Source organism: Onychostoma macrolepis, chromosome 12, assembly GCF_012432095.1.
Source record: "Onychostoma macrolepis isolate SWU-2019 chromosome 12, ASM1243209v1, whole genome shotgun sequence".
Classification (NCBI taxonomy): domain Eukaryota; kingdom Metazoa; phylum Chordata; class Actinopteri; order Cypriniformes; family Cyprinidae; genus Onychostoma; species Onychostoma macrolepis.
Genome location: NC_081166.1, coordinates 8407020 through 8433163, shown reverse-complemented (window position 1 = coordinate 8433163; position 26144 = coordinate 8407020). Strand labels below are relative to the sequence as shown.

Genomic DNA, 26144 nt, shown 5'->3' with positions numbered 1-26144 from the left:
GGAATAGTTCACCCAAAAATGAACATTTTGTCATTATTCACTCACCCTCATGTTGTTCCAAACCTGTATGAGTTTCTTTCTTATGCTGAACACAAAAGAAGATATTTTGAAGAATGATGGTAATCAAACAGTTGTTGGTCCTGACTATGGAAATAAGTGGGAACCAACAACTGTTTGGTTCTTCAAAATATCTTCTTTTGAGTTCAACATATAGTAAGAAAGAAACTTATAAAGGTTTGGAATGACATGATTAAATGATGACGCATTTTCATTTTTGGGTGAACTATTCCTTTAATTCAACCAAAGCCACTTAACATACATCTTGCACTCAGTCTTTTTGTAGATAATTTCAGTTTTAGGAATGCTGTCTATTTTTGGTTTATATGAGCATTTTTAAAAAGGAAGCTTGAATATTGGATATAATAGACTAAAATAGAAACCTAAATTTTGCTATTGCCATGCAAGCACTGTCCTTTGGAGTTAATATGCCCATTTCTAATTTATTTTTGTGTGAAAATATTTGCATAGCTTGTTTACTCTTGGAAATATAAGTCAAGGTAGATTGATTAGCCCCTCGATTTTTTTTCCCCTCATATCTTTATGTATTTGCTCTTGTGCATCTTGTTCTGTTTAGCAGCCTTAGCCTTTTCCCTGGCCGCCACAGCACAAGCTCCCCGCATAATCACCAGCCACTCCCAGATGATGCAACCTACGGCACTGCGTACCCCTGCACCCTCTGCACCCACCCTCATGCCTCTCATCCGGCAGATCCAGACCTCTGCCCTCATGCCCACGGGCGCGCCCCACCCCGGTGCAACCCTCGTACCCCAGACCCCCGAGTCAGGCATCATCTATGCACCCTACGAGTACCCCTACACCCTCGCCCCTGCAACCTCCATTCTTGAATATCCTATTGACTCAAGTGGTGTTTTAGGTAAGATATTTGATTATTTGTTTGTCTTTTAAAGTTTTTTTTTTTTTTTTTAAACAGATTATGCATTTAACACAATTTGGTGTTTGGGATGGGCAGTATGATAGACCTGGTATGATATATTTAATTTAATTAATAGTATTAAATGACTAAATATTTTTTTTTAATAATAATAATAATAATAATGCATTTTAATTAGCATTAATATATTCCTCTATTGTTATATTATATAAAAATTTAATATTTATATGTGTGTTCTATTTTTATTATAATATATAAATATATTTATTTAAAAAAATTATATATATATATATATATATATATATATATATATATATATATATATATATATATATATATATATTTATATTATATTTATATATATTTTATTTTATATTATATTGCATGTTTTATTTTTGTTTTCTGTGTGTATACATGCATATGGGTGCATCTAAAAAATTGAATATCGTTTCAAAAAGTGAAACTTTCATATATTCTAGATTCATTACATGTAAAGTAAAACATATCAAAAGTTTTTTTTATTTTTTTATTTTGATGATCAGAGCTTACAGCTCATGAAAGTCAAAAATCCAGTATCTCAAAATATTAGAATATTTCCTAAGATCAATCAAAAAAAGGATTTGCAAAACAGAAAAGTTCAAGTTCTTTACAGTATGTTCATTTATGCACTCAATACTAGGTTGGGGCTCTTTTAGCACAAACTCCAGCATCAGTGAGGAGTGGCAAGGAAGCGATCAGCCTGTGGCACTGCTGAGGCACTATTGAGCCTTCAGCTTGTCTGTATTGTTGGATCGACTGTTTCTCATCTTTCTCTTGAAAATATCCCATAGATTCCATATGGGGTTCAGGTCAGGCATGTTGGCTGGCCAATCAAGCACAGTAATATCATGGTCAGCAAACCACTTGGAAGTGGTTTTGGCACTGTGGGCAGGTGCTAAAGTCCTCCTGGAAAAGGAAATCAGCATAATCAGCATCTCCATAAAGCTTGTCAACAGATGGAAGCATAAAGTGCTCCAAAATCTCCTGGTAGACGGCTGCATTGACTTTGTACTTGATAACACAATGGACCAACACCAGCAGACGTCACGGCACCCCAAATCATCACTGACTTTGGAAACTTCACACTGGACTTCAAGCAGCTTGGATTCTATGCCTCTCCAGTCTTCCTCCAGACTCCAGACCTTGATTTCCAAATGAAATGCAAAATTTGCTTTAATCTGAAAAGAGGACTTTGGACCCCTGAGCAACAGTCCAGTTCTTTTTCTCCTTAGCCCAGGTAAGATGCTTCTGACGTTATTTCTGTTTCAGAAGTGGCTTGGTAGCCCTTTTCCTGAAGACGACTGAGCGTGGTGACTCTTGATGCAGTATTCTCAAGCTTGCGGTCATCTCTGTTGCTTGTGCACCTTTTCCTACCCAATTTCTTCCTTCCAGTCAACTTTGCATTTAATATGCTTTGATACAGCACTCTGTGAACAGCCACCCCTTTCAGTAATGACCTTCTGTGACTTATCCTCTTTGTGGAGGGTGTCAATGTTCGTCTTCTGGACCATTGCCAAGTCAGCAGTCTTCCCCATTATTGTGGTTTCAAAGAACAAGAGATACCCAGAATTTATACTGTAGGGATGGTCATTTAATGAAACTCAAATGTAAATATTCTAATATTTTGAGATACTGGATTTTTGACTTTCATGAGCTGTAAACTCTAATCATCAAAATTAAAACAAAAAAACTTTTGAAATGTTTTATGAAATGAATCTAGAATATATGAAAGTCTAACTTTTTGAAATAAGTAAATACAAAAAAAAATTTCACGATATTCCAATTTTTTGAGATGCACCTGTATATCGCCCATCATTGTTATAGAGTACACTTTTGCTTGGAGATCCAGGAGACTAACTCCAGCATTCTGTCTTGTCCTTGTAGGTATGGCTTTCCCGACAAAAGGCTAGTAATGCTCAGGGTTTAACACAGTCTTCAGCCCATACGAGTGTTAAAATGCTTTGCTTTACAGCTGCCTTGGAACAAAAAAAGACAAAAGAGCAAACGAAGAAACCGATTTTTATAAGAAACAAAAGACTAAAGATCATTAATACTCATGTTTACACTGGTCTTAACTGTTTTGTTGACTTATTCATAGATTAAAAATTGATATTTTCAGATAAATACTGATAATTAAGCCTTATTACATTCCTGTTTGAAAAGTAATCTATATTTGTTTAGCTTGTAATTTTTGTATTACTTATTTTCCTGCAACTGTATCTTAGATATTTAGAGAGTGATCAGTATTATTGCTAATATAATATGCTTGTGAAAAACTTTCTCCATGAAATAGCCTTTAGTGGATTCATATTATCTGAAGCATCTTGTGTGTTGAGAAGAATACAAGGGCTCTATAGTCATTGTATAAATTAGTCAAAAGCGTTAAAAAAGCACCATTTGTGTTTTTATGGAAATGCGACAGATTTACTGGGAAATTGAGAAAGGGCAACAACATATGATGTGATTTCACTATAACGGGGCCCTGGAGAAAAGGTCACTTGTGCCTTGTAATTTGGTCTTACAAGCCTTGTTAGTGAAACAATGTTGTGTGAAATGTAGTTTTAATGTATTTTCATGAATAATCTGTTAATTCTTGTTTTGTTGGCAATGTTGCGCTCTGAGCAGGTGCAGTGACTACTAAAGTACGAAGGCAGGATATGCGCGTCCATCCTTACCAAAGGGTAGTGACCGCAGAACGAGGTTAGTTTAGCTCCAGTGTTCAAACTGTGCTCTGTATATGTATATATGTGTGTGTGTGTGTGTGTGTGTGTGTGTGTGCTTCTTCAGTATGCTGATTACACTGTCTTTTTCATTGCATCTCACTCAATACAAACAGAGGAAATGTTTTTAGTCACTTCTAATCTGCCAAACAAAAAGCATCATTTGAGATTTCAGTGTTGCTGTTATCAGGTATACATGCCAGTCATACTGTGCAGGGTTTGTTTACTCACTAAACCTGCCAACCTAGAAATGCATTTAAACTGTAGGTGTTATCAGCATACTTTTATTATATTTAGAGCATGTTCTTGGGGTCACTGAAGCAAAGGTTAAAAAATAGAATACTGTTACAAAAGAAAATTCTAAATGATTTACAAGAGGTTACAACATCCTGTGATGACTTATGACAACATTCCAAATTCTGAGATTTAAGCTCTGTTCCAAAATCTAGCGAGCTGCCTTCTAAGACAACATCCTAACTGACATGGAACCTTGTTAATGTACAACTCCGTAGCCAACACATAACATAAATGGCATTCCGCACAGGAAACTCAACTTGATTTCAAGTTTGAGGTTAGCATGTTGCAAGTGTACTTTTTACATACACCTGAGATATTTATATTATCAATATTTGTCGGTAATGACATGAATGCAACACCACAATGCAATTTGAGATGGCCTTTTCTGTAAAGGATGCATATATGCTACCTTAGGCTAAAATGAGGTAAAACGAGCCTTCACATTGGAAACGTGGCTAAAAATACTGCCTCTGTAGGAAGCTCACCAGGTTTTGGAACAGACTGTTAGAATGATCTGATAACTTCAGCACTTACATGCATTGTATATTGAGACAAACATGACCTGAAGCTTATTGGACGAATGTAGATGAAAAACAGCTAGTGTGATAGTGTTAGATCCACTTTGGAGCAAAATTGGCTGTCCACTGTGCTCCATTACACTGATGACGTTGTGATGGCCTTCAGGCTCATAGTCAATGAAGGGTAATGGAGCTCACCTGTTTGTTTGCTTCTGTTTATTCCTTCATTTGTCATTCCTTTGATATCCTTTTCTCAGTTTTAGTGTATTTTCAGATCATTTTATGTCGCTTAAATGCATTAGTGTCCCATTTAAATCTACTTTCCCATTCTGATCCATTGAAACATTGTTTCGGCAGCTTTCATAGAAACAGTTTTTACTTTGAATAATGGAACTCTATTTTACTCTCTATATTTTTAAAGTCTTATCTGATATAATAAAACAAATAATCTTATTTATGGTTCAGCCTGGCCAGACCAGCACAAATAACGTTTAGAAGATTGTGCAATGCTGGTTTTCCCCAATTTATGATACAGATGTATACTTGGTCATATGAATTAAGAAAATTCAATACTGTATATTATTTCAGGCCTGTTATAAGCTGCATCTCATTACAGAAGATACTTTGACTTCTGCAAATTTAGATTTTTTGTTCATAATCTTGAGTGCTTGTACTGTTTGGAATCTTTTCTCATTTTACATATTTTATTTATACCTTTTTACTGCAGTTTTTATGTATAGATCAGTTGTCGTTTAGGATAAAATTAATCATTTTTGGCCAGGGTCATTGAGCATATTCATGCCGAAATCTTTCAAATGCCTTAAATGGAAATAAACTGGATCTAAGGGAATTACAGCACCAGCTTCTAAAGACCGCTGTAATGAAACTGATTTAAACTCATATTACAAATATGTGGATGTGCCAAAACTGTACATATAATAACTATGACTCCTGAAAAAACTGTAAACGTGAGAATCTACTGATCAATATAAGTGAATTTTACACCCATAAGACTTTAACATGTCATAATTTAATAGACCAATACAACTGACCAGTTTAATGCATAACAATTGTGAAATTGCACAAAAAGTCCAATCTATGTTGTCTGACTTACTGCCCACAGCCTCGGAAAGATCTCTGAGAATTTGTTAAAGATTCCTGAGCAGGGAAAATACCCTTGAATGAAAGGCATTGGATGAAATATTCCAAGCACCCAGGCTTGGACAGTGTCACACAAGATAGGCTAGACGGTTATGAAGGTTAGGACTTGTTTGAGAGTGTGAGTCATCATATGCACTGCCCTTTAAAAATAGTTTCTTATGCTCGGTGCATAATCAGAGCATTATAATGGTATTTCAGAGTGCTTATGATCCCTTAAACTCCCCATTCAAGAAATTCCTCATCATAAAAATATGGCACAAGTATTTTGCACTGAAGATTTTAAATCACCAGCTCCTAGTCTGCGATTCTCAGACAGAGCAAAGTGAAACAAGAAAAAAACGAAACGGCAAAACCTCATGAGATGTTAGGATGTTTATCAAAGCAGGACGGTCACACACTGTGGCCACCTGTTAGCACAAGAACAACATGAACTGAAGAAATATTCCATTTTTGGTTTGTTTGTTTCTTGTTTGTTGTTTTGCAGTAAGCTTCTTTTACATTTTTTTTTTTTTTTTGTCAAATGTATGGAAAAGAACATAGTTATTGTGTGTGATCTTTTTAAGACGAGTTTATGAAAGCAATATGTTTAACTATAAAGCAAGAACATTTATGAAATTCTATTGTATTTGTAAATGAATAGGGAATTTATACTAGTAAACATTAGAGAACAATGCCATGTTGTTATTATTATTATTTTTTTTCCATAAGGGGTACATTTTGTTTTTAGGATGTCATACCTATGACAGTCTTGCTACACTGTCTTATAACTTATAGGTTTGCGAAACAAGTAGATTTGTCTTTCTAATTGTTTTCTTGTATTGTTGTAGCCCTAAATTTCAGCCGATATGCTTTAGTATCATTCTGTTGGATTAGCGTTCTGTATTTTTTGTAAATAGTCAAATTTTAAAGGCAATAAAAGTTGAGTTAAAAACCACCAAACGTTTTGTACTGTCTAGAAATCTTTTGATTAGCCTGTCACTCTCTGATTTTACTTCTCTCGTCACATCTCTGTAACTACTCATGAATCCATATCATTATCACTAGCAGCTTTGTGGCTTTGTATTGAAGCAGCACTCTAATGCTTAATAGCAGTCCCCAGAGGATCGTCCCTCGAAAAATTTGCATCTTTTAATCCAGGATTGATGCCCTTTTACATCTTGCTGTCGGTTTTTCCAAATACCCAAACTCTATTGACTGCTACTAACTATTAAGTGCTGTTAGTTTAATTCGTAATGACTCTATAATTGATTTGCCTCTTTGCTTCTTTAACCATTTTCACCTGGGAGATGGGTTCTAGAGTGAAATCATGAGGCCTTCATGATTTTGCTGTGTTAACGTAGACGTTGAGCAGTTTTCTCTTACAGTAGCTGTAATTAGTAATGTCATATTGTCATCCAACCGTCACTAGCTGAAACTAATCTCCTTCTCTATCTTTTTTTCTTTTGTGTCCTCTTTATGTCCTTTTATTTTTTTCGTTTCCCCTCTGTCTGTCCATTTTTTTTTTTTTTTCTCTAACAACCCAGCCGCCACCGGCAACTAACCAATGACCCTCTGAACTCTTCACCCAATGATGACCTGACCATTGCCTGCCTGCTGACCAGTTCTCTGGCTCTCGTCCTTCGCTTCTATGTTTTGGCGGCCTGCTGGTGAGCCCAGAAGCAGCTTTAATTCGCTTAACACAGCCGAGAAGCCGTGATGGCCCCACGCCACCACCCGCAGAACAGAATCGCTCCCCTTCTCAAACTGAGGACCTCCTTGGTCAGGTGACCTGGGCTTCCCAGCCTGCACTGAAGTGTCATAAAGCAATAACGCTGTCTGGGCGACACCTAAAATCCTACTGTTAGCCTTTCACATGCACACACTAAATAAACACAAATCTTTATTGGTTTCTTAATGATTAAGCATAATATTCTCTAAGTTTGTGCACTGCAGTTCTCATACCACCCTGAAGAGTTTGAAAAAACCCAGCAGTTTATTTTAAAACTGATTTATAGGTCCAAATGTCCATAAGGGATGTAAAAGCCATGCTTGCCTACCAGCGTTTTCTTCAGAGAGCTGTCAAATAGCATTCACATGAGCAAGTGTACATCAATTAATATCTTTTTGATACGAGGGTGCTGCACAGGAAATGAATATATATTTTTCAAAGGTGATCCTTTTGTATTAAAAAAACAAAGCAGTATTGTCAAAATGTGATGAACAAACGACAAAATTTTAGAGACCAAAACAGTGTCTTCTTTTAATTAGAAAAAAAACAAGTGCCTTATTTTACACAATATCATCAAATATGAACAAGTATGAATGTCCATCAGTGTGTTATATGCCAACATATCAGGTATTTCTGTTCAAGTCCTCTTTATTCATGAAAACAAGAGGTGTACAGAACAATGTCACAGGCATTACACTCGAAAACTACTTTTTTTATTTTATTTTTTGTGCATTTTATAATTTTTATTTACAAATAATGATTGAGTTTTACCCTGTCACACTACATTAGGTGGTAATTGAGCCCTTTGTGCTCACAATCTGTTTGTAGTTGATAATGTATATGTACAAGCTCTCTAATGTGTTTGTAGATCCATCACTACATCTGTTACACAGAATTGAAGCCCCCAAATGTTACTGGTCGCAATTTCCATATTTTTAGTCTGCTTGTATCTCAAGAAGCATTTATTCCATTCATCAGGATGAATATTATAAAGGTTTGGGGTTAATTAGTACAGAGCTAATTTTATTCCTTTTGAAGAATTGAAGTGTACTAGAGGAGCATGTTTGTATGCAGACGTGTCACATTTCTCCATACCTTCATATGCAAATGATTTTCAGTTTTATTAAAATGACTGAATAAATTTCCTTCAGTTGGTCTTCCAGTTAAAATGTCAGACCATTTCAGTGCTGAAGAACAACAGTACTAGACGCGTATTAACAAATTATAATTACATTTTCATTATTTGGTTATCATAACTGGATTTTGAGAAGATGCATCTCCTTTTCTAATAATATTGGTTGTATTTATGCAGAGCAAATGCAATACTTTTTAGACGTTTGAGGTTGTGATGCAGTTGCATGTAATTTTTTTTATTAACCTGGAAATTGCTAAAGTAAAAATCCTGCAAATTCATTTAACGGATGGAAATTGTTTTTACAAGGATCTCTTATCCTGTCAGATTGACTAGAAACTGGAGTTGTTTGTTAATGTGTGTTTGGGTTTTTTTTTGGTTTAGTGTTTGCTTTCCATGCAGTATTACTATAGACTGTGTCATTATATGTGTGAGCATGTGTTTATGGGTGATTGTGTGAGTGACTGTTTATGTATTGTATATGCCAATGAACTGCAACTCTCCATTTAAGCTTTTTTTTTTTTTTTTTGCAATCCCAAGCAGCTCCCTGCATTGGAAAATATACAGTCCTATTTATAACCATTGTAACATTTTATAATGTATTTTTCTATCATATTTTGTATGTGAGAAATAACATTAAATCACATTTCCAGATATGAACAGTATGCCTTATTACAAAGACATATTTTTCCCATGATGATATAATTCCATAGTTGATGGAAAATGGAAAAACTTATTTGTTGAACAATATCACTTGGTTCCAGCCTCACTCTGAGCAAGTTTTAAAGTGGTTATTATTTGCTGGGGTGTTTGGTTTGTCATTGTTGCTTTGCCTCTGTGCCTTCTTATGTAAATTGTAAGCTATTAACCATTTCTAGTTATATAATTTGATTAATCGTTTCTTGCCGATTGTACTAACATTTGATGATTGATTTCTATTCATTAACCCTGTCAATAATTTCTTTTGTCTGCTTTGAATCTTTAGAACAGGATTTGTGTGAAATTAAGCAAAAGAGTGTTTTACTGACTGAAATATGCTGGACTAAACTCTGTACTGAGAAGCAATAGCAAAATATTAAAATCATAGTTTTAAAAAAGAAACTAACTTGGTCGCTCTTTCTCTTGTGCTTATTACATGTGCCAGAACACTCTGCCTACTAATCTGCTTCAGGTCTTCTGTAGATAATGGAGAAGATCTGGGTCCAAACTTCTCTGTACTGTTTAATTGATCATACTGAACAAAGCTGCATTTAACACCAAAGTGACAAGATGATTATGGGGTGGGGAAAAAAAGCTGAAGGAGAAGTAAAATGTATATAAATGGTACTGTTGTTTGAGTTGGACGAACACCCACCTCTATTTCACACGGTCTTATTATTCTTTCTTTCTCAACATTCTCCATTGTGTGTGCTTGTTTTTGTATTGTAACCGTCTGTTGAGCTGATTTGGAAAGTTCTAAGAGTCAACAAGAAAAGAGTAACTGCAGATTACACCGGTAATTGCCTTTCAAAGAGTCCATTGAAACCAATGTAAGCGAAACTTTACAGATTCTCTGAAATGTGCAAGAAAACAAAAGAAGCAAACATTGTCCTTTGTAAAATAGCTGGAGGTCAATCCAATAACACCCACTAACTGGAATATTTTTCAGCTATGCACATCAGCACTGCCTAACTATAGTAACAAACATCAGGCTTATAAGATGTAAGGTTCAAATCACTTGAATATCCTCAGAGAAATCACGGAGGTCAAGATAGCGATTTCTGTTTGTCAGTGGTTCAGCGTCACGAAGGAAACCGATAACTGAATAACCTTCTAAAAACTGTTTTCTAACTGTTCGCACATTGTTTTAATGAGTTGCTGTTGTGTGTAATGGTCTGTGTTTAGCTGATAAAGCTAATCAGACTCTTTTAGTTCCCACAAGACCTCATCACTGCACCCAAGAGTCCTAGTTACTAGCTTTTGTTTCCGTTTCAGTTTATAGCAAAGTCGCCAACCATAGCCTGCTTTAAACAAATCTGGTCATATCCAAAAGAACAGCAACAGAACTGGATCTGTGACCGTCACAGTCTGTGACAACAAAGATAGTGTTGGAACTGGAATAGTTCATGCAAAATTAACGATATAATATTATGAATTCACATCCATTTTATTCTAAATTCATATGCTCTTAATGTTGTTCCATTGAAAATGATTCTTATTAAGAATGTTAATGCTACTATTTTCCACCCAACTACAGAGGCCATGGTTATTGAACTCCAAAAATGAATAAATAGACTAACATTCATAAAAGTGGATCACAACTAGTGCAATATATTCCATAGCCTACCTTTTGTGTGAGACTGAAATTTGTTTACTTTTAAGTCAGTGAACTGGATTGACATGTTGTTCATCGAAAAATAATTCAAAATAAAGATTTAACTAGTCAAAACAGCTCAAAATAACGATTCTTTTATCGAACTGATTCTCGGATTTATCTCAGTGACAGGTTAGTGAACAATGTCTTCAATGATGTAGCGATGTATAAAGCACAGCTCATCATTATTTTAAATCATTTGCCCTTATGCGAAATTTCACATAAGGGCCAAAAAGTTCCCTACGCAGATTTTGCTCAAATTTAACCACACAGAGAAAAGTGACTTCTGTGAACGGTGCATCGCTACACCATTGACAAAAGACAATGGACCTTTTTTGTACGTGAAATTTCACTAATATGACTACATGAATCCCACTAGAGAACAAAAAACACAATGTTAGTCTGTTCATCAAACAAAAGCGATCATAGCTAAAGAAGACTTGATGTACAAAGCGCAATATAACCATTTTTCATTTTTGGAACTTAAAAATGTGCATGGTGGTCACTGTAAAATGTGACCAAAAAAAGGAGTATCGTTTTGGGACGACATTAAGGTGAGTAGTCCTAATGACAGGATTTTCATTTAAGGGTGTACTGCTCCTTTTATAGCATACACACACACACACACATACAAAATGAAAAAATGGACAGGCACTGAGAGGGAGAAAGTGAAATGGATGGAAAGGAGAGAGTGTGATTAATTCGCTCCCACAGAAGGCAAACTGTTCATTAAACACCACGCGTTTTGTGTTAAATGGTTCCTGCCTGTCCCAAATTACTAGCTGCTATGTTAGGTAATCATTCCTTCTTTCCTTTTTTCATCCTTATCCTCCTCTATCTCTAACCTGCAATTAAAACCTCAATTTCCTGTCTTGTTCATTTTCTGATGCCCCCGCCTACCTCCTTAACTCTACAGTGCTGCTTACCTTATCAAAAACACATGCACATACAGGCACTATCCAAAGTAATGGAGCGTAATGCAGCAGCAAGTTTAATGAGTGGAATGGATAACGGTTTTAGCTGAGGGCCAAAGAGGAAAGATGAACTGGGTAAGTCCCTGTAAAGAGAGAGAGAGACACAGTATCCTCCGTTGACTCGCACTCTGACTTCCCCCTCAGAGGCTGCAATGACCTTTACAACCTTTATACCCACAAACCAACTCAGAACTCTCTGTCCCAACTTACCAAAACGAAAATAGAACCCTTTGCTTCCCTCCTTCCTTCCTTCCTTTTCAATCTACTGATCTTATTGGATGCCAATGGCAAGCTAAACCCAGACAGTTTGAAGAAGAGGTGACTCCATGTAGAAAAATGAATAGAGAAAAAATTGCAATGCTACTCAATATGGCGGCTGTAGGAAAAACGGTAAGGCTTTCTGTTAAAGATGGTGTGATATTAGCCAACATTTTGCTAGCTTCAACCAAAAACCCTCTCTAAAATACTCCTTTACAGGAAACTTTTAAATAGTCAGACACTGTGCTCCATTTTAAATTAAAAGTTTCAGTTTCATCTTGGTCTAGAATACACACACACACAAATAATAATTTTAAGTTAAAATAAAAATAAAAGTTTTTAAAAAGTTTTATCAGTTTTAGTAGCTATTAGAAATATTAATGTTAATTAATCATATTATTTAAACAAAATTAGTCAGCAGGGGTCATTGATGTTATCACTCATACAATCCCATGTAGTCAATATTAAAATTATTCAAATGCTGTTTGGCAATAAATCAGAGATCAACAAGAATGTTGTGGTGTACCTTTTTTTAATTAATTAATATTTAATGTAACACCCTTTCAAAAACTGCATATTTCTGCATACTTCCAAGGGGACTACCTAAAATGTGACATTAATTAAACATTAATTATTATTAGTAGTAGTAAATTAAGTATATATTTTATATATTACAATCAAGATTTAAACTGAAAATGAATATACAATAATTTATACAATATAAATGAATACAATAATACAACCATTTATACCCTCAATACTTATAGTTCTTGAAACTGGAATCACAAAATATATTGTGAATAATTAATTAATATATTAACCCACACAGTTTCCGTTACTACTACTACTAATATATATATATATATATATATATATATATATTTTCATTTTAATATAAAATGTTTTGTATTAAATATATAAATTAATATTTACAAATATTGTAATACATATTCAGTTTTTTTTTTAAATCATTAATTTAGTTATTGTTTATCAAAATACAGACTCACACCCATCCTATTTAGCTTTTTATGATTGTGTTTGAACATTTGAAATCAGGGAAGCTGGTTTCATCAGCTTCCCTCAGTTCTGTTGAAGCAAGGGGAGTGTCGGCACAAGTGTGGGTCTTCTAGGAAACAAACCACACTTGGATCTTAAACAATGACCACAAAGACCTGTCCAGCATGAGGATATGGAGAGGGTGGGGAATGTCCTCCCAAAGGGCTCGGACTGAACAAATCTCAAGGAACGCTTCCTTCTGCTCTATTAAAGAACCGTTTCCACAGACACATCCATCAGTGTTTATGTAAGAGAGGAAGTCATCACTGTTTACCTAGCTTGTGTAATTGTTTCTATTCATAGCTAAAGATCTGAGAAATATCAGAGGTGGTGATGGTGGGGTGCATATAAAGGACGGAACAAATTAAACAGGATGACACAACAGATGTTACGCCACAGCGGAGTCGCACAGCAGGGCGCTGTTTCGCTTCGGTTATATCCAATAGGTTTTCCAAGTAAAGATGTACACGAACCGAGTTTACTTGTACTTCAGACCCACACATGGTGCGTTTGAACTTGTAGGATGCTTCTCTGTCTTCCGTGTGTTTCCACATTCCTCTTCCTCTCGTTCTGTGGGGTCCCCCCGCCCTTCCTGTCTGCTCTCAGAGGATGGGGCCCGGGGTCTGGCTCAGTCCTGGCCCCCCACTCTGGCTCCACAAGGCTGGACGCTGCCCAGACTGGTGGGAGAGGACAGCAGAACTTGGCAGGCCACAGTGGAGAACATTCACAGCCAAGCCAAAGTCCTAAAGCACTGCCAGAGAATAACGGGGAGCTTGAAATGACAAGAGCTAAGCCAAGGGACAACTATGGCTCTTGGATTTTACTTTGTATTTGGGATATTATAAGGCTTACGTAAATCTGTTGCGAGTGTCAGCTGGGCTTTAACGAAACAAATCCACATTAAGGGATAGCTGTTGAGTTCGTGTGGACTCCAAGTTTCCAGAGACTTTAAAACAGGTGATTTTGTTTAACTCTTGTTGGTAGCACAGTGAATCTTCCAGGAGTCTGTTAAGTTACATTTGACCGTAACATAAAAGCATAAAGTAGAACACTGTTTAGTACTGTTTGTGCCTTAAATAAATTTAGGATTATGAGGCCAAGAACCTCACTTCAAAATGCCACTAGGTCATAAGCCATTGATCCATCCAATAATAGGTGATTTTATTTTTACATCTGTTGTACGAATCTTAAACAGCAACAGTATGTGTCATGCTTGTGAGAAACGTGATGGCTTTAAAGCTATAGTTCACCCAAAAATGAAAATTCTGTCATGATTTACTCACCCTCATGTCATTCCAAAGTTTGTTTCTTATGTTGAACACAAAAGAAAATATTTTGAAGAATGTTGAAGAACCAAACAGTTGTTGGTCCCCATTGACTTCCATAGTAGGGAAAGAAATATATGGAAGTCAATGGACCATCAGGGCCAGTTCTAGACATTAGGAGGCCCTAGGCAAAATTCATGTTGGAGTTTTGGACATAAGAGGGCGGGAAACACACGACAGAGCACTGACATAACTCCCCCCTCCCGGGAAGGCTCCCCCACTATAACAGTATCACCGAGGAGGGGTGGGGGGGGGGATGCTCTGGAGGCCCCTCAGGACAGACACGGACAGGAATACAGGACGGGGACCTCCAGAGCGGAACAGACAAATTGGAGGCCATGGCGGTGCAGGGAGCTCAGGAGGCAATGGCAGGTCGTCGTCGAGGAAATGGCAGGTCGTCCGCAGGAAGCCCTCCATGGGCTAGGCTTGGAAGCTGAGGTCCATATTGGGCATGATGTGGAGTCAGGGGCCCTCACAGGGTTGCCTCAGGAACCGCTTCCACTTCCCGCGACAAGAGAGACAGGTGGCTGGGAATGGCCTCCACGACTAGAGGAGCCGCCTGCCCCAGACGAGTCTCCATGGACATGACAAGACAAGACTGGATTAAAACTGCTCCTGTGGACACAACACAACTTTAAAATGACTCTGGTCAGGGGCTGGAGCCTGCACTGGTCTCTGGTCAGGACACTGGGAACGGCACTCCTTGAGGTAACCACAGCCGGCAGATAGGAGCGAGCGGCAGCCCGCGAACTTGACTGATGAGAGGCCGGTGGGCTTGGGTTAGCCACAGCCGGCGGGCTGGACAAATGATCGGCAGACAGACTTGACTGATGATGGATCGGCGGGCTGACTTCGAAGCGGCTGGTGAACTTGACTGATGCGCGGCCGCAGATCTCTGTGCTATTCAGACTAAATGACTTGATTGTCTGTCTTGAAGTCGTTGTGGTGTTCACACTACGTGACTATGTAAATGATCCGCAACCAGGGGTTACACACTACACCAGCTGACAACAACTCGGTCACCCAACGACTCTATTCGGTCCCTAAACCACATTTTGTCATGAAAACACGCGAGAATTGGAACGGTAGTGATGGGCAAATGAAGCCTCGTGATGCACTGAGGCTTTCCTCTGACTGTTTCGGGAAAAGATTCAAAGTTTCGAGTGTGTCGAAAACAGCACCATCTGGTGCTTAATAAAAAAAAAAAATAGCAGCCAAAAGCCTGTGAAAGAGAGTGAAAGACGCTCTTTACTCTGTAGGACTAAGCATCTACCACACATTCTATAGATCGATGCAAGTTTTAAATGCAAACATAAAAGGCTAACTTTTCTTTAAGCCAAGTTGCTGCTGTTGTTTTTCTTCTGGTGACCTCAACCCATGCCTTGCTCTTTCATTAGCTGTAGCTTGTCAGGACACCTGACACCAGGTGATGTGGAGTCGGCCGACCCATCCAGATATTTGCCATGCTAGATATTTGTTTGGCGTCGGCGACGCGTCAACGAGTCTCTTTGATGCATCTTTGTGTAGTTCACACAAAGATTGCGAAGCGCCGATCACCCGCTGATTTTCCCCCGATTACAGCCCGACCTGTCGGCGAGCTCCTTAACTTGCAAATCGGGCTTAAAATCCTGTAGTGTGAACTAGCCTTTACTTTGTGGGTCTGGTCTTCTGTCAAAACAGGGCGGTGCAGACACACAGGAACACCGGGAGTAAGGAGTAGACCAGACCAAAACTAACTCAGCAGGCAGGAACTAAGTACACATGATAATTAGACACACAGCTGAACTGAATCAAACAATCACACTTAACAATGACAGGAACAGGAAAAAACATATAAGGACACAAGAGGGCGGGAAACACACGACAGAGGACTGACAGGTTTTCTATTTTACTATACTTTAAAATATATTTCTGTGATGCAAAGCTGAATTTTCATCAGCCATTACTCCAGTTTTCAGTGTCACATTATCCTACAGAAATCATTCTAATATGCTCATTTATTATCAATGTTAAACAGTGCTTAGTGTTTATTTTATAACCTGTGATCCTTTTTCAGGATTTGTTGATTATTAAAAACTTGTTTAAAAAAAAAAAAAAAAAAATATATATATATATATATATATATATATATATAAATCTTTTATAACAAGTCTCATTACTATCACGTTTTTATCTATTTAACATATCCGTTATGAATATTACTGTTTTGTTCTGTATTTTTCAAATAAATCAAAATAAATGCAGGCTTGATGAGCAAAGACATTTCTTTCAAAAACATTTAAAAGTTTTTGAATGGGTCCAAACTTATGTACATATTAATCAAACTTTATCTAAGGTAATCTCTTTTAAATTTACCTATATTGACATTCACAGTTTTTATAGTTACTATGTATTTCAAAATCAAATATACAGCAAAAACAGCAATATTGTGAAATATTATTGCAATTGCAATAATAATATATTGCAATAATATTTCACAATATATATAAATGTAGTTTATTCCTGTGATGGCAAATCTGAATTTTCATCAGCCATTACTCCAGTCTCCATTAGTACAGTCCTTCAGAGATCATTCTCAAACACACTGATTTGATGCTCAATAAACATTATTATTAATGTTGAAAACAGTTTTTACTACTTAATATTTTTGTGTCCTTGCTGAATACAATTTCTTAATGTCTTCTAAAAAATATTCTATTTTAAATAAATGCATTCATCCATTCAGTTTCCTGAAAAATGTAGGTATCACGGTTTCCACAGAAATAATGTTTCACAATATTACTACTGTACTGTTTTTGATCAAATACATGCAGGCTTGATGAGCATGTAAGACTTCTTTCAAAAACATTCAAAAACTTTAACTTGTGATGAGTACAAATATGTAAGATTTGTATGAATTTCGAACAGCAAGCAACAATATGTGCTATGCTTGTTGTTTACTCTTTATGAAACAAGCATGATGGCTTTAAAGTCTTCATCTTAAAAGGTTTCCCCCCATCCTGCCCTCTCATCTCCTCTAAACTAGTTTAAGGAACAGAGGCTCTGCACAGCTTTCATATCTCCATGGTAACACACCCCCTTTGGGGTCCTTGTGGAGTTTTTTGTGTGTACTCAATGTTGTTGTTTTTGAGTTTTGGCACAAAAACTCTGAATATAAGGCCAACAACAAAGCGTGATGATAAAGCATAAGCGTGATTAAAAGATGAATCCATTATGACATCACAGCCATTTCCCAGTGCGGCCATGTTCCTCGGGGTGCCTGTCTCTATTCGACTGCCTCTGGTTCTCTTCAGCACTGTGGGCTGTCTATAGGAGGCCTTCCACTGACTGTGAATGGTCTTTTTGTTGGGGAACAGTGAGCCATTTCTGCTCCCACAGAAAGCCCTGGGTAATTTAGTGTGGATGCCAGGAAGTCTGAGCTCACAGAATAACAACAATGGCAAACGTTATTGCTCCACCTCAAGGGGTGGAAAAGAAAGAGACAGAAAAAAAAAATAGCTGTGGTGATAGAATTCTGCTTCAGCATCCTCCCACATGGCGAATTCCTCTTAAATCTCATGCGAGCTAGGAGGATCAGAACACAACCTTTATGGTGCTAAACAACCATTTGTGCTTTCAAGCATGCATCACGGGACATGCTTTATTGTGGCACACGATTCGGTGTGAGGTAGATCTTTTCCCCCACACAAACTAACAAATCACTTGAAAAGACGAAGAAAAAACTGAACCAACTGTTTCAGAAAAAAAGGCTCAAAATCGTCCACCAGAAACTTTTTGAAATTTGTCCTTGTCTGCCATCTAGTGGGAAAGCATCATCACTGATGTCAGGTTCAGATTAAGGGAATTATTTTCACACTTAAAACATTTTCTTCTCCAACTATATCAAACATACAGTAATAGTTAAACTGAATTATTTAAATTAAATAAATTGTTAATTTAAGCAATTATGGCTGTTAAAATCACAATCCAAAGCATCTGTAAATAACGAAGAGGAACACCAGAATGTAAATAACTGGATAAATAAATAATTATTTATTATAATTTACTTGTATTACAATTAGTTTTTATTTCATTTATTATTATTGCAAATGATTAAAAAGCCCTATACTGTGTAACGTCTCTGTGGAGTTTACTGTAGTTTACAGTTTCATGTTGTTAGTTGTTGATCTTCTGTTGTTTTCAAGGCTTATTTTTTTTCTTATAAACTCACGTCATATTAACATTATCATTTATTTTTGATACTGCAAATACAGATACTGACAGCAATATGTTTATTTCATTTTACTACCATAACGTTTTTCTTCTTTAGCCTATCTGCTTTAATTTATTGTGCTATTATCATGAGTTTATTTGCGAAAACAGACAACTCCGTTCTTTAACATTTTCAAAAATCATGTTTTTTATTATGTTATCATGTTTTTATTGTGTTAGTTAGCTGTATTTTTTAGTTTTTTTACCTAATCAAAATAACCCAGCTGCAGTTCGACTGAGATGAATTGGACTGCACAATGAAAAAAAAAAAATGATAAAAAAAACATAATTTTTTAAATAGTTGAAAACGGAGTCATCTTCATATCTTTTTAGATCTTTCTTTCCCTTTCGCAACAAAACACGGATGGTCGCAAAATGTGATGTAATCAACTGTTAGGTCCGTTGAAGTCTCTCAAACATCAATAGCCTCAGAACGGCATTGCATACTTTTCATATCGATATCACATACTTAATTTTAGCAAACTAATATTTGTTTAACTTAATGTAATACATGTATATAATATATTACTGATTTGATGAAATCTTCAGCAATCACGCGAGTAATTTTACGGCATTGTTACGTCAGCAGTGTCCTTCCGCTTTACGGCAGGCCGGGCAGCATGTGGAGGTCAGAGATACAGAATCTCTCGGTCAGAGACTGAAAACTCTCTAATTATCAAACATCAACACTTGACAACTCAGCACAGTGACATCTATGTGGGATTTTCAACAGACGACATACAACACAACGCTGTCGATAAAGAAAACCGTTTGGTGCAGCTAACGTCCATCAATTTGACGCGTGTCGGTAACGTTAAGGAAGAAGTCTGATCATCGAGACGGTTTTCTCTGTATCATCTCTTAAGACATGGATAATAACACACCGGCATCAGGAGGATTTAAAGGTGGACTCGGGAGCCTTTTCGGTGGAGGAACCCCTGAGTATTCAAATACTGAGCTCGCAGGAGTCCCATGTAAGTGCTATGTGGCTAATTTTGGCTTATTTTAACAGTCTGTCAAATTAGTTACTGTGAGTGTCTGTTCATTTCTAATAATGCATAATGAGTGTTATCTGTCATTTTCAGTGACTGGTATGAGCCCTCTCTCACCCTACCTCAATGTTGACCCTCGTTACCTCATACAGGTGAGTTTCTGTAATCCCAAAGCTAACCTTTCAGGCCCATATAAAGTTTTTTTTTTTTCTGTGGTAAAAATGAGTCTGTCTTATGAATTGTCAAACTTATGTTAGAGGCTTAATAACTGAAATAAGTTGTAAGCTCTCACAATATAAACTTATTGTTGACTAATTAATGGTAAAAGCTAAATTGTAAACATTAAACAAAAGGCAATGGTAACATACAAAAAAGATGATCAGAACGTTGTTTTGGCCACCAACCAAATGTAATTAATAAATTGCACTTTTTTTATAATACCTGACATGTATGAAAAATATCCTTGTTTTCCTGAGAATATTATTTTAACTTTTTATTAAAATCTGTATTTATTAGTTGACCCATGCTTTAATGAATACTAGTGTTATATGTAACCCTGGACCACAAAACCAGTCATAAGGGTCAATTTTTTTAAATTGAGATTTGTATATTATATGAAAGCTGAATGAATAAGCTTTCAATAGATGCATGGTTTGTTATTTGGCAGAGATGCAACTATTTGAAAATCTGGAATCTGAGGGTGCAAAAAAATCTAAATATTGCTAAAATCGCCTTTAAAGTTGTCCAAATTAAGTCCTTAGAAATGCATATTACTAATCAAAAATTAAGATTTGAGATATTTACAGTTAGAAATTTGCAAAATATCTTCTTGGAACATGATCTTTACTTAATATCCTAATGATTTTTGGTGTAAAAGAAAAATCAATAATTTTAACCCACAGACTGTATTGTTGGCTATTGCTACAAATATACCCCAGCGACTTAAGACTGGTTTTGTGATTCAGGGTCACATATTGTGTTCTCTTGTTTATACAAGTTTACCGTAATACAAAAGATCTTACATTTAAGACATTATTATGGTGCTTGTCTTGCTTTCTTAGGACACTGATGAGTTTATCTTGCCAACTGGGGCAAATAAAACCCGTGGTCGCTTTGAGCTGGCCTTCTTCACCATCGGGGGATGCTGTATAACAGGTGAGGCCTGTCACTTTGCAAGCTTTGATCAGTCCTTTGTCTTTAATCATTGCCCTTTTTAACAGTTGTTTATTTCTTTTAAGGCGCTGCTTTGGGACACTTAATGGTCTCCGTATGGGCCTGACAGAAACTAGAGACATGCCATGGTCAAAACCCAGAAATGTACAGTAAGTGTCTGTTCCTTTGTAAACTTTGATTAGAGATGATTTAAATTTGTATAGATAATTCATAAAGGATCTTTTTGAATGTCAGTCACTAATATTATGCTGATGTGACGCAGCTTATGACAAATTTGCTGCAATGTATTTTTATGCGTTTTAGCCAATTTTTACGAAATTTCAGCAACTGAAAATATTCGCCTGAAATGTGACACATAAAGAGGCGACTACTCTTTTGAATTTTTAATTAAATAAATCTTTTTTTTTGATGATGTTGTTTTGTTAAATTAAAATTAAATTTTAGTTTTGGTGTTTCCATAAAAAACTATTTTGGTGAATCGCTACTGTTTATCCATTGTTTATTACCCATGATTCTACTTTAACACTGACCTTTGTTATGTTCAGAATTTTGAACATGGTCACACGACAAGGTGCATCATGGGCCAACACACTAGGATCTGTGGGTAAGAAATGTATTGTATTCAAAAGAATATCACATCTGTTGTGTAATTAATTGTAGAAACTTGTGCATAATAAAATGTTGGTTTCTCTTTCTCAACAGCTCTTTTGTATAGTGTGTTCGGTGTGGCCATTGAGAAGGCCAGGGGTGCAGAGGATGACCTCAACACAGTGGCAGCCGGAACGTTAACAGGGATGCTTTTTAAATCCACAGGTGAGGAAAAGGGACAATATCATGGCCATCACTGATTTAATCTAATGAACATAATATTTATTGATAAAAACGTATGTTTATTTTGTACAGCCGGACTCAAAGGAGCTGCCAGAGGAGGTCTCGTTGGTTTAGCCATGTCAGGCCTGTATGCTCTTTATAGCAACTGGGATCACCTGAAGGGGACATCACCTTCACATTACTGAGGATGACTGAGAGCTCAAACCATGGACTTATTTTGACTCTGAGCCCATTCTTAAATGCCCTTTTGTAGATGCATCCATTTCTTCTTTATGAAACCCATGGACCACCACACGTGCACAGATTTCTTCAGTTACATTAGGTGTAATATTTAAATGGAAGAGCCAGACTGCCTCCGGATTACTTAATGTGGACTAAGTAGCTGTGAATTTGCTGGTACATGTCTTTTTTTGGTGTAAGTTGCAGGAACTCTGTATCCTTTAATCTGTTCTCACTGTGGATTGATGCATCTTGTCAGTGCGGACTAAACTGGCTGCTTCCTCTCTGAAACCGTAAAAAATAAAATACAAGTTTCCACTGTTTGAGACTCTTCGTTTGAATTTTAGTGAGTTGTGTAATACAGAATTTGCTGTGCATGAATGGTACACCATCCTGTATTCATGTAGTTCTAAATAAAATATATATAAAAAATAATAATTTAACCATGTTCAGATTCCATACATTTTAAAAAGTTTTCAAAAACAATTTTTATATACAGTATGGTTTATTTGTAAGCAGGTCAACCTTGATTTCAACAGTCATTGAGTACAAATGAATGATAATTATAATATTCCAGAATGAATGTCCATGTGCTTGTATGTTGCGATATGCGTACATGGTCATATTTTTCAGTTAAAGCGTTTTAAAAAATCCTTTCAGAGATATTTCTCAACCAAAATAACAATTGGTTACTCATCCTATTATTTGAGCAGTATTATATAACTAACTTAAACTCCCTGTAGTTTGAATACTTGTGAGCGATAGATGCATAGATTAAATGATAAAATAATTAAAGCTCCCTCTCAAAATAATGATCATAGATTAAAATGTAGGAATTTATGGAAATTATATGGATAAATTCCTTGTAGCGGCTTAAATTTCCATCCTTTGTGGAAATTACCTGCACTGTTCAGCGAAAACCACTGCAGTTAGAATGTTCTTAAGGGAGACTGTCTCCCACAACAGGTGAAGTTTTCTATCACTACTTGACGCTGAACGTCAAAGCACCTTAAGAACTGAAAGTTGGACTGCCCATGAAAGGGCAAATGTATGTGCCAGTCCTTACAGAAAAAAAAACAAGGCCAACTGAACTGATGAGTGTAATGTTGAATAGCCAGGACTTGTTTTACAGATGTTTCTTGGCTTGTCGAACACACGGTGGAGATCAGTGTGATTTAGCTGAAAGCAGTTAAAACTTTGCAGTTCATGTTCTACAGCGAAGCCCATCTCACATGCATAGCGGAGAAATGACCCACAAACCGGTGCAAACTACCATAACTTGGTGGCTGGTGGTTGTGATGCTGTACACCAGCTTCCAGCACACGGACCACAAATGGATGAGCAGGTCCATGGGCACGGCACTAAATCTTTTGCTATAACGACTCTTCCTGTGCCTACAAATGTGGTCAAGGAATTCTTTGAGGTTGGAACTTAGTGCAAGAAGAAGTCCCTGATGCGTGTGGCCTCTATCCATGGGATGTAGGTTCCGGTGCGAGTGAAGACACTGGGCTTGTTCTCCACCGTGCATCCGATTGGACCGAAGCTCACGATGCCGTGGACCTCCCAGCGGTCACGCCCCGCCTGGCACAGCAGAGGGCCACCAGAGTCACCCTACAAGAAGAAGAGCCACACAGAAGGTAAGAACGGAGTTGAAGAAGGGGCACCTTGATGAATTTTCCCATAAAACCGTCTTCTCACCTGGCATGCGGCTGGAGTCCCCTCTGTATCTCTGAAGCCAGCACAAATCATGGAGTCCCTCACGCGGTCACCCCAGAACTTCTTCTGCCGACAGGTCTTGTAGTCAATGATTGGGAGCCGAGCTTGGTTCAGCGCCTCAGCAAGTGACACATTTTCTTTCCCACCTAAGATTTACAGAGGAAGAATAGATACCAAACCCATATTCTGGATAAGTTGATCACCTCTCTTTGTAAACTCATATCAAAAAAACATTAAAGCACAATTTTTTTTTGCTTCAGGGATGTAAAATAAACCAGTAGAAACCACAGTGGGGTACCGCATTACTGTACACTTTACATTTTATCTATGAGCCAATGATTTCATAAATAATCCAGCCATCATATTTTGAGACCCAGCTTTTTAATACATGAAGGTCAAAGGCGTGTAATGCAGTTTTTACCTCGTGTGTCGCCCCAGCCAGTCACCCAACAGTAGTGCCCTGGTTTAAGGTTGATCTGCTTGCGCGGCAGGCAGGCATAGCGGATGAAGTTACTGGTTTGGATGTCCGTGGCAGCTTTAACCAATGCGATGTCATAGTCCAGCTCACTGTGGGCTGGATAACGAAAGTGCTCATGCCTGTAGATCCTCTTCACTGGGAAAATACGCTCAGCAGACTCTGCTCTTTTCAGTTGATGCTTACCCAAAACAATACGCCAGCTACTAGCATCCTCTGCTTTTCCTCTGGGCAATGAAGAGCATAAAAGAAAGGAACTGAGCATACACTGTGATCGACTGATTATGACTTTGAGCACCTAATGACTTTCAGGAAAACAACCAGGAACGTTGCCCTGCATAAATTCAAGCAAGTTCTGCCTCTACTGGTGATAAACTTATGATTTGCCTTACTTCTGGAAGCAGTGAGCAGCAGTAAGAACCCAGTTCTTATGGATCAGAGTCCCTCCACACACATGAACATAATGTTTACTGCCTCTAGGACGAACCTATAAAAATAGATACCAGCTTAAGTGACTTCCTCTTTTGTTGCACCTTGAGACATTCCGTGTCATATCAAGTGGAATTTACCTGCAGTGAGACCTGCCACGGCCAGGAGTGGGGTCTCGCTTCGTTGCCCGACACGATACGCTCCACTGTGTTTGGTTTGAAATGAGCCAGGCCACAGTCCTTCGGCCAGTCTAAGGACAGAACAACACTTAAGTCAATGTCAGTTAAAGTACCATGTAGACAAGCAAACACAAGGTACACAGGATTTATGGAAGGATTAGAAATGAAAGGTGTTGTACCAGGAGAGGAAAGAAGGAAAGGAAATCCATATTTGGATCTTTGAGAAAGGCATAGAAATAAGTGTAAATTCAGTTTTTCAACACTTGTAATCCACTTGAAAGATGTCAGTGGTCAGCTTTCATTTAGTTTCTCACCGAGGTGGAGGACTTTGTGCTGTTGAAGGCGACTGGGGTTGAATGCATGGGTGGAGGCTCTGTCCAGCGCCAGACCCAGCAGCATTAGCAACAGTGGAAGAAATGGGCTTCTTACTGCCATGATCTACAGTATACTGTGTGTTGCGCACTGGAGATTACCCATTTATACTATGCCTGGTGCAGGGCCGATCCTTTGTGCACTCCATGCCCCTGTCATTGGGACAAAGCACTTTGACAATACCCCTCCCAATCCTGGATTGTTCTGGTGAGGTAGCCGAGGGTTTTTCGGAACAAGCTGGCCCCATGGGATCATGGGAGTCCCATCAGCACTTTCAGCTACAGCCCGTCCCTTGCCACTGTGCAAAACAACTCGCCCAGAATAGATTGCCAGTAGCCTCCTTGCAGTCATGCCATGCTGTTTGGAAGAGGAGAGGTGCTGACCTTCACATGGCCTTCTGTTGCTTTCTGAAACCTTGCAGGGCCCAAGTTATTCCTTGGAAAACCCTGTTAAATAATTAACAAGATCATGACTGATCTGTGTCATTTAAATATTCATTTCATTAAAGATTAGCAGAACCTGTTTTTAGAAAGCACTCATTTATCCAAAGTGACTTACAGTCCACTCATTACAGCAACAATCCCCTTGGGCATTGAGAGCCTTGATCAAGGGCACAATGGTAATTGTTCTTGGCTTGTACCTTGCAGATACGCATGTAACTTTTCAACTCAACATTAAACCACTACACACCACTTTATTTTCATAATAGGTTTTACAATTATTCTGACTCGGAGCTTAAGCTAAATGTCCTTGAGTATAAGATAGGAAAAACCAAAGTTTTACACGGTATAGTGATTTACAGTAAGTGTTGAGTTAATATGTTTCTCATGTTACCAGCAGAGGGCATAAGAACCAGAATACAACGATGCAACAGGGCCTGTGAAACCTACTAAGGTTTTTTTCTTCTGGTGGAGCAGATTTTAAGACAGGAGATGCTGAGATGTTAATTACTATATGCGTGTGACTGTATTCAGACTGAATGGACTTTTATTACAATTGTTTATGATGTGTCCC

General features: G+C 37.5%; 3 protein-coding genes across 6 annotated transcripts in view; 2 read left to right on the top strand and 1 right to left on the bottom strand.

Annotated features, from left to right (window-relative positions):
• The window catches only part of qki2 (QKI, KH domain containing, RNA binding 2), a 36432-nt gene extending 26804 nt beyond the window's left edge, over positions 1 to 9628 (top strand). Inside the window, exons 6-9 of one of the 4 annotated variants that reach the window (XM_058793267.1) lie at positions 638 to 934; positions 2876 to 2896; positions 3617 to 3691; positions 7211 to 9628. In XM_058793267.1, coding sequence (XP_058649250.1) covers positions 638 to 934; positions 2876 to 2896; positions 3617 to 3691; positions 7211 to 7227 — 410 coding nt within the window. In that variant the 3' untranslated portion in view covers positions 7228 to 9628. The other 3 variants (XM_058793266.1, XM_058793268.1, XM_058793269.1) reach the window with 3 other exon arrangements.
• A 9587-nt stretch (positions 9629 to 19215) lies between these two features.
• On the top strand, positions 19216 to 22280 carry timm23a (translocase of inner mitochondrial membrane 23 homolog a (yeast)). The gene is given in 7 exon segments (XM_058792614.1): positions 19216 to 19718; positions 19830 to 19888; positions 20798 to 20899; positions 20901 to 21058; positions 21455 to 21513; positions 21612 to 21722; positions 21813 to 22280. Coding segments are annotated over 7 exon segments (708 nt in total). The 5' UTR covers positions 19216 to 19612; the 3' UTR covers positions 21926 to 22280.
• Positions 22281 to 22434: 154 nt separating this feature from the next.
• On the bottom strand, positions 22435 to 25337 carry zgc:112285 (uncharacterized protein LOC561476 homolog). The gene is made up of 6 exons (XM_058792612.1): positions 25073 to 25337; positions 24720 to 24829; positions 24543 to 24637; positions 24097 to 24377; positions 23658 to 23821; positions 22435 to 23570 (listed from the first exon to the last, which is right to left on the bottom strand). The coding sequence occupies exons 1-6, from the start codon at positions 25191 to 25193 to the stop codon at positions 23391 to 23393; spliced, it is 951 nt and encodes a 316-aa protein (XP_058648595.1). The 5' UTR covers positions 25194 to 25337; the 3' UTR covers positions 22435 to 23390.
• Positions 25338 to 26144: the final 807 nt, after the last annotated feature.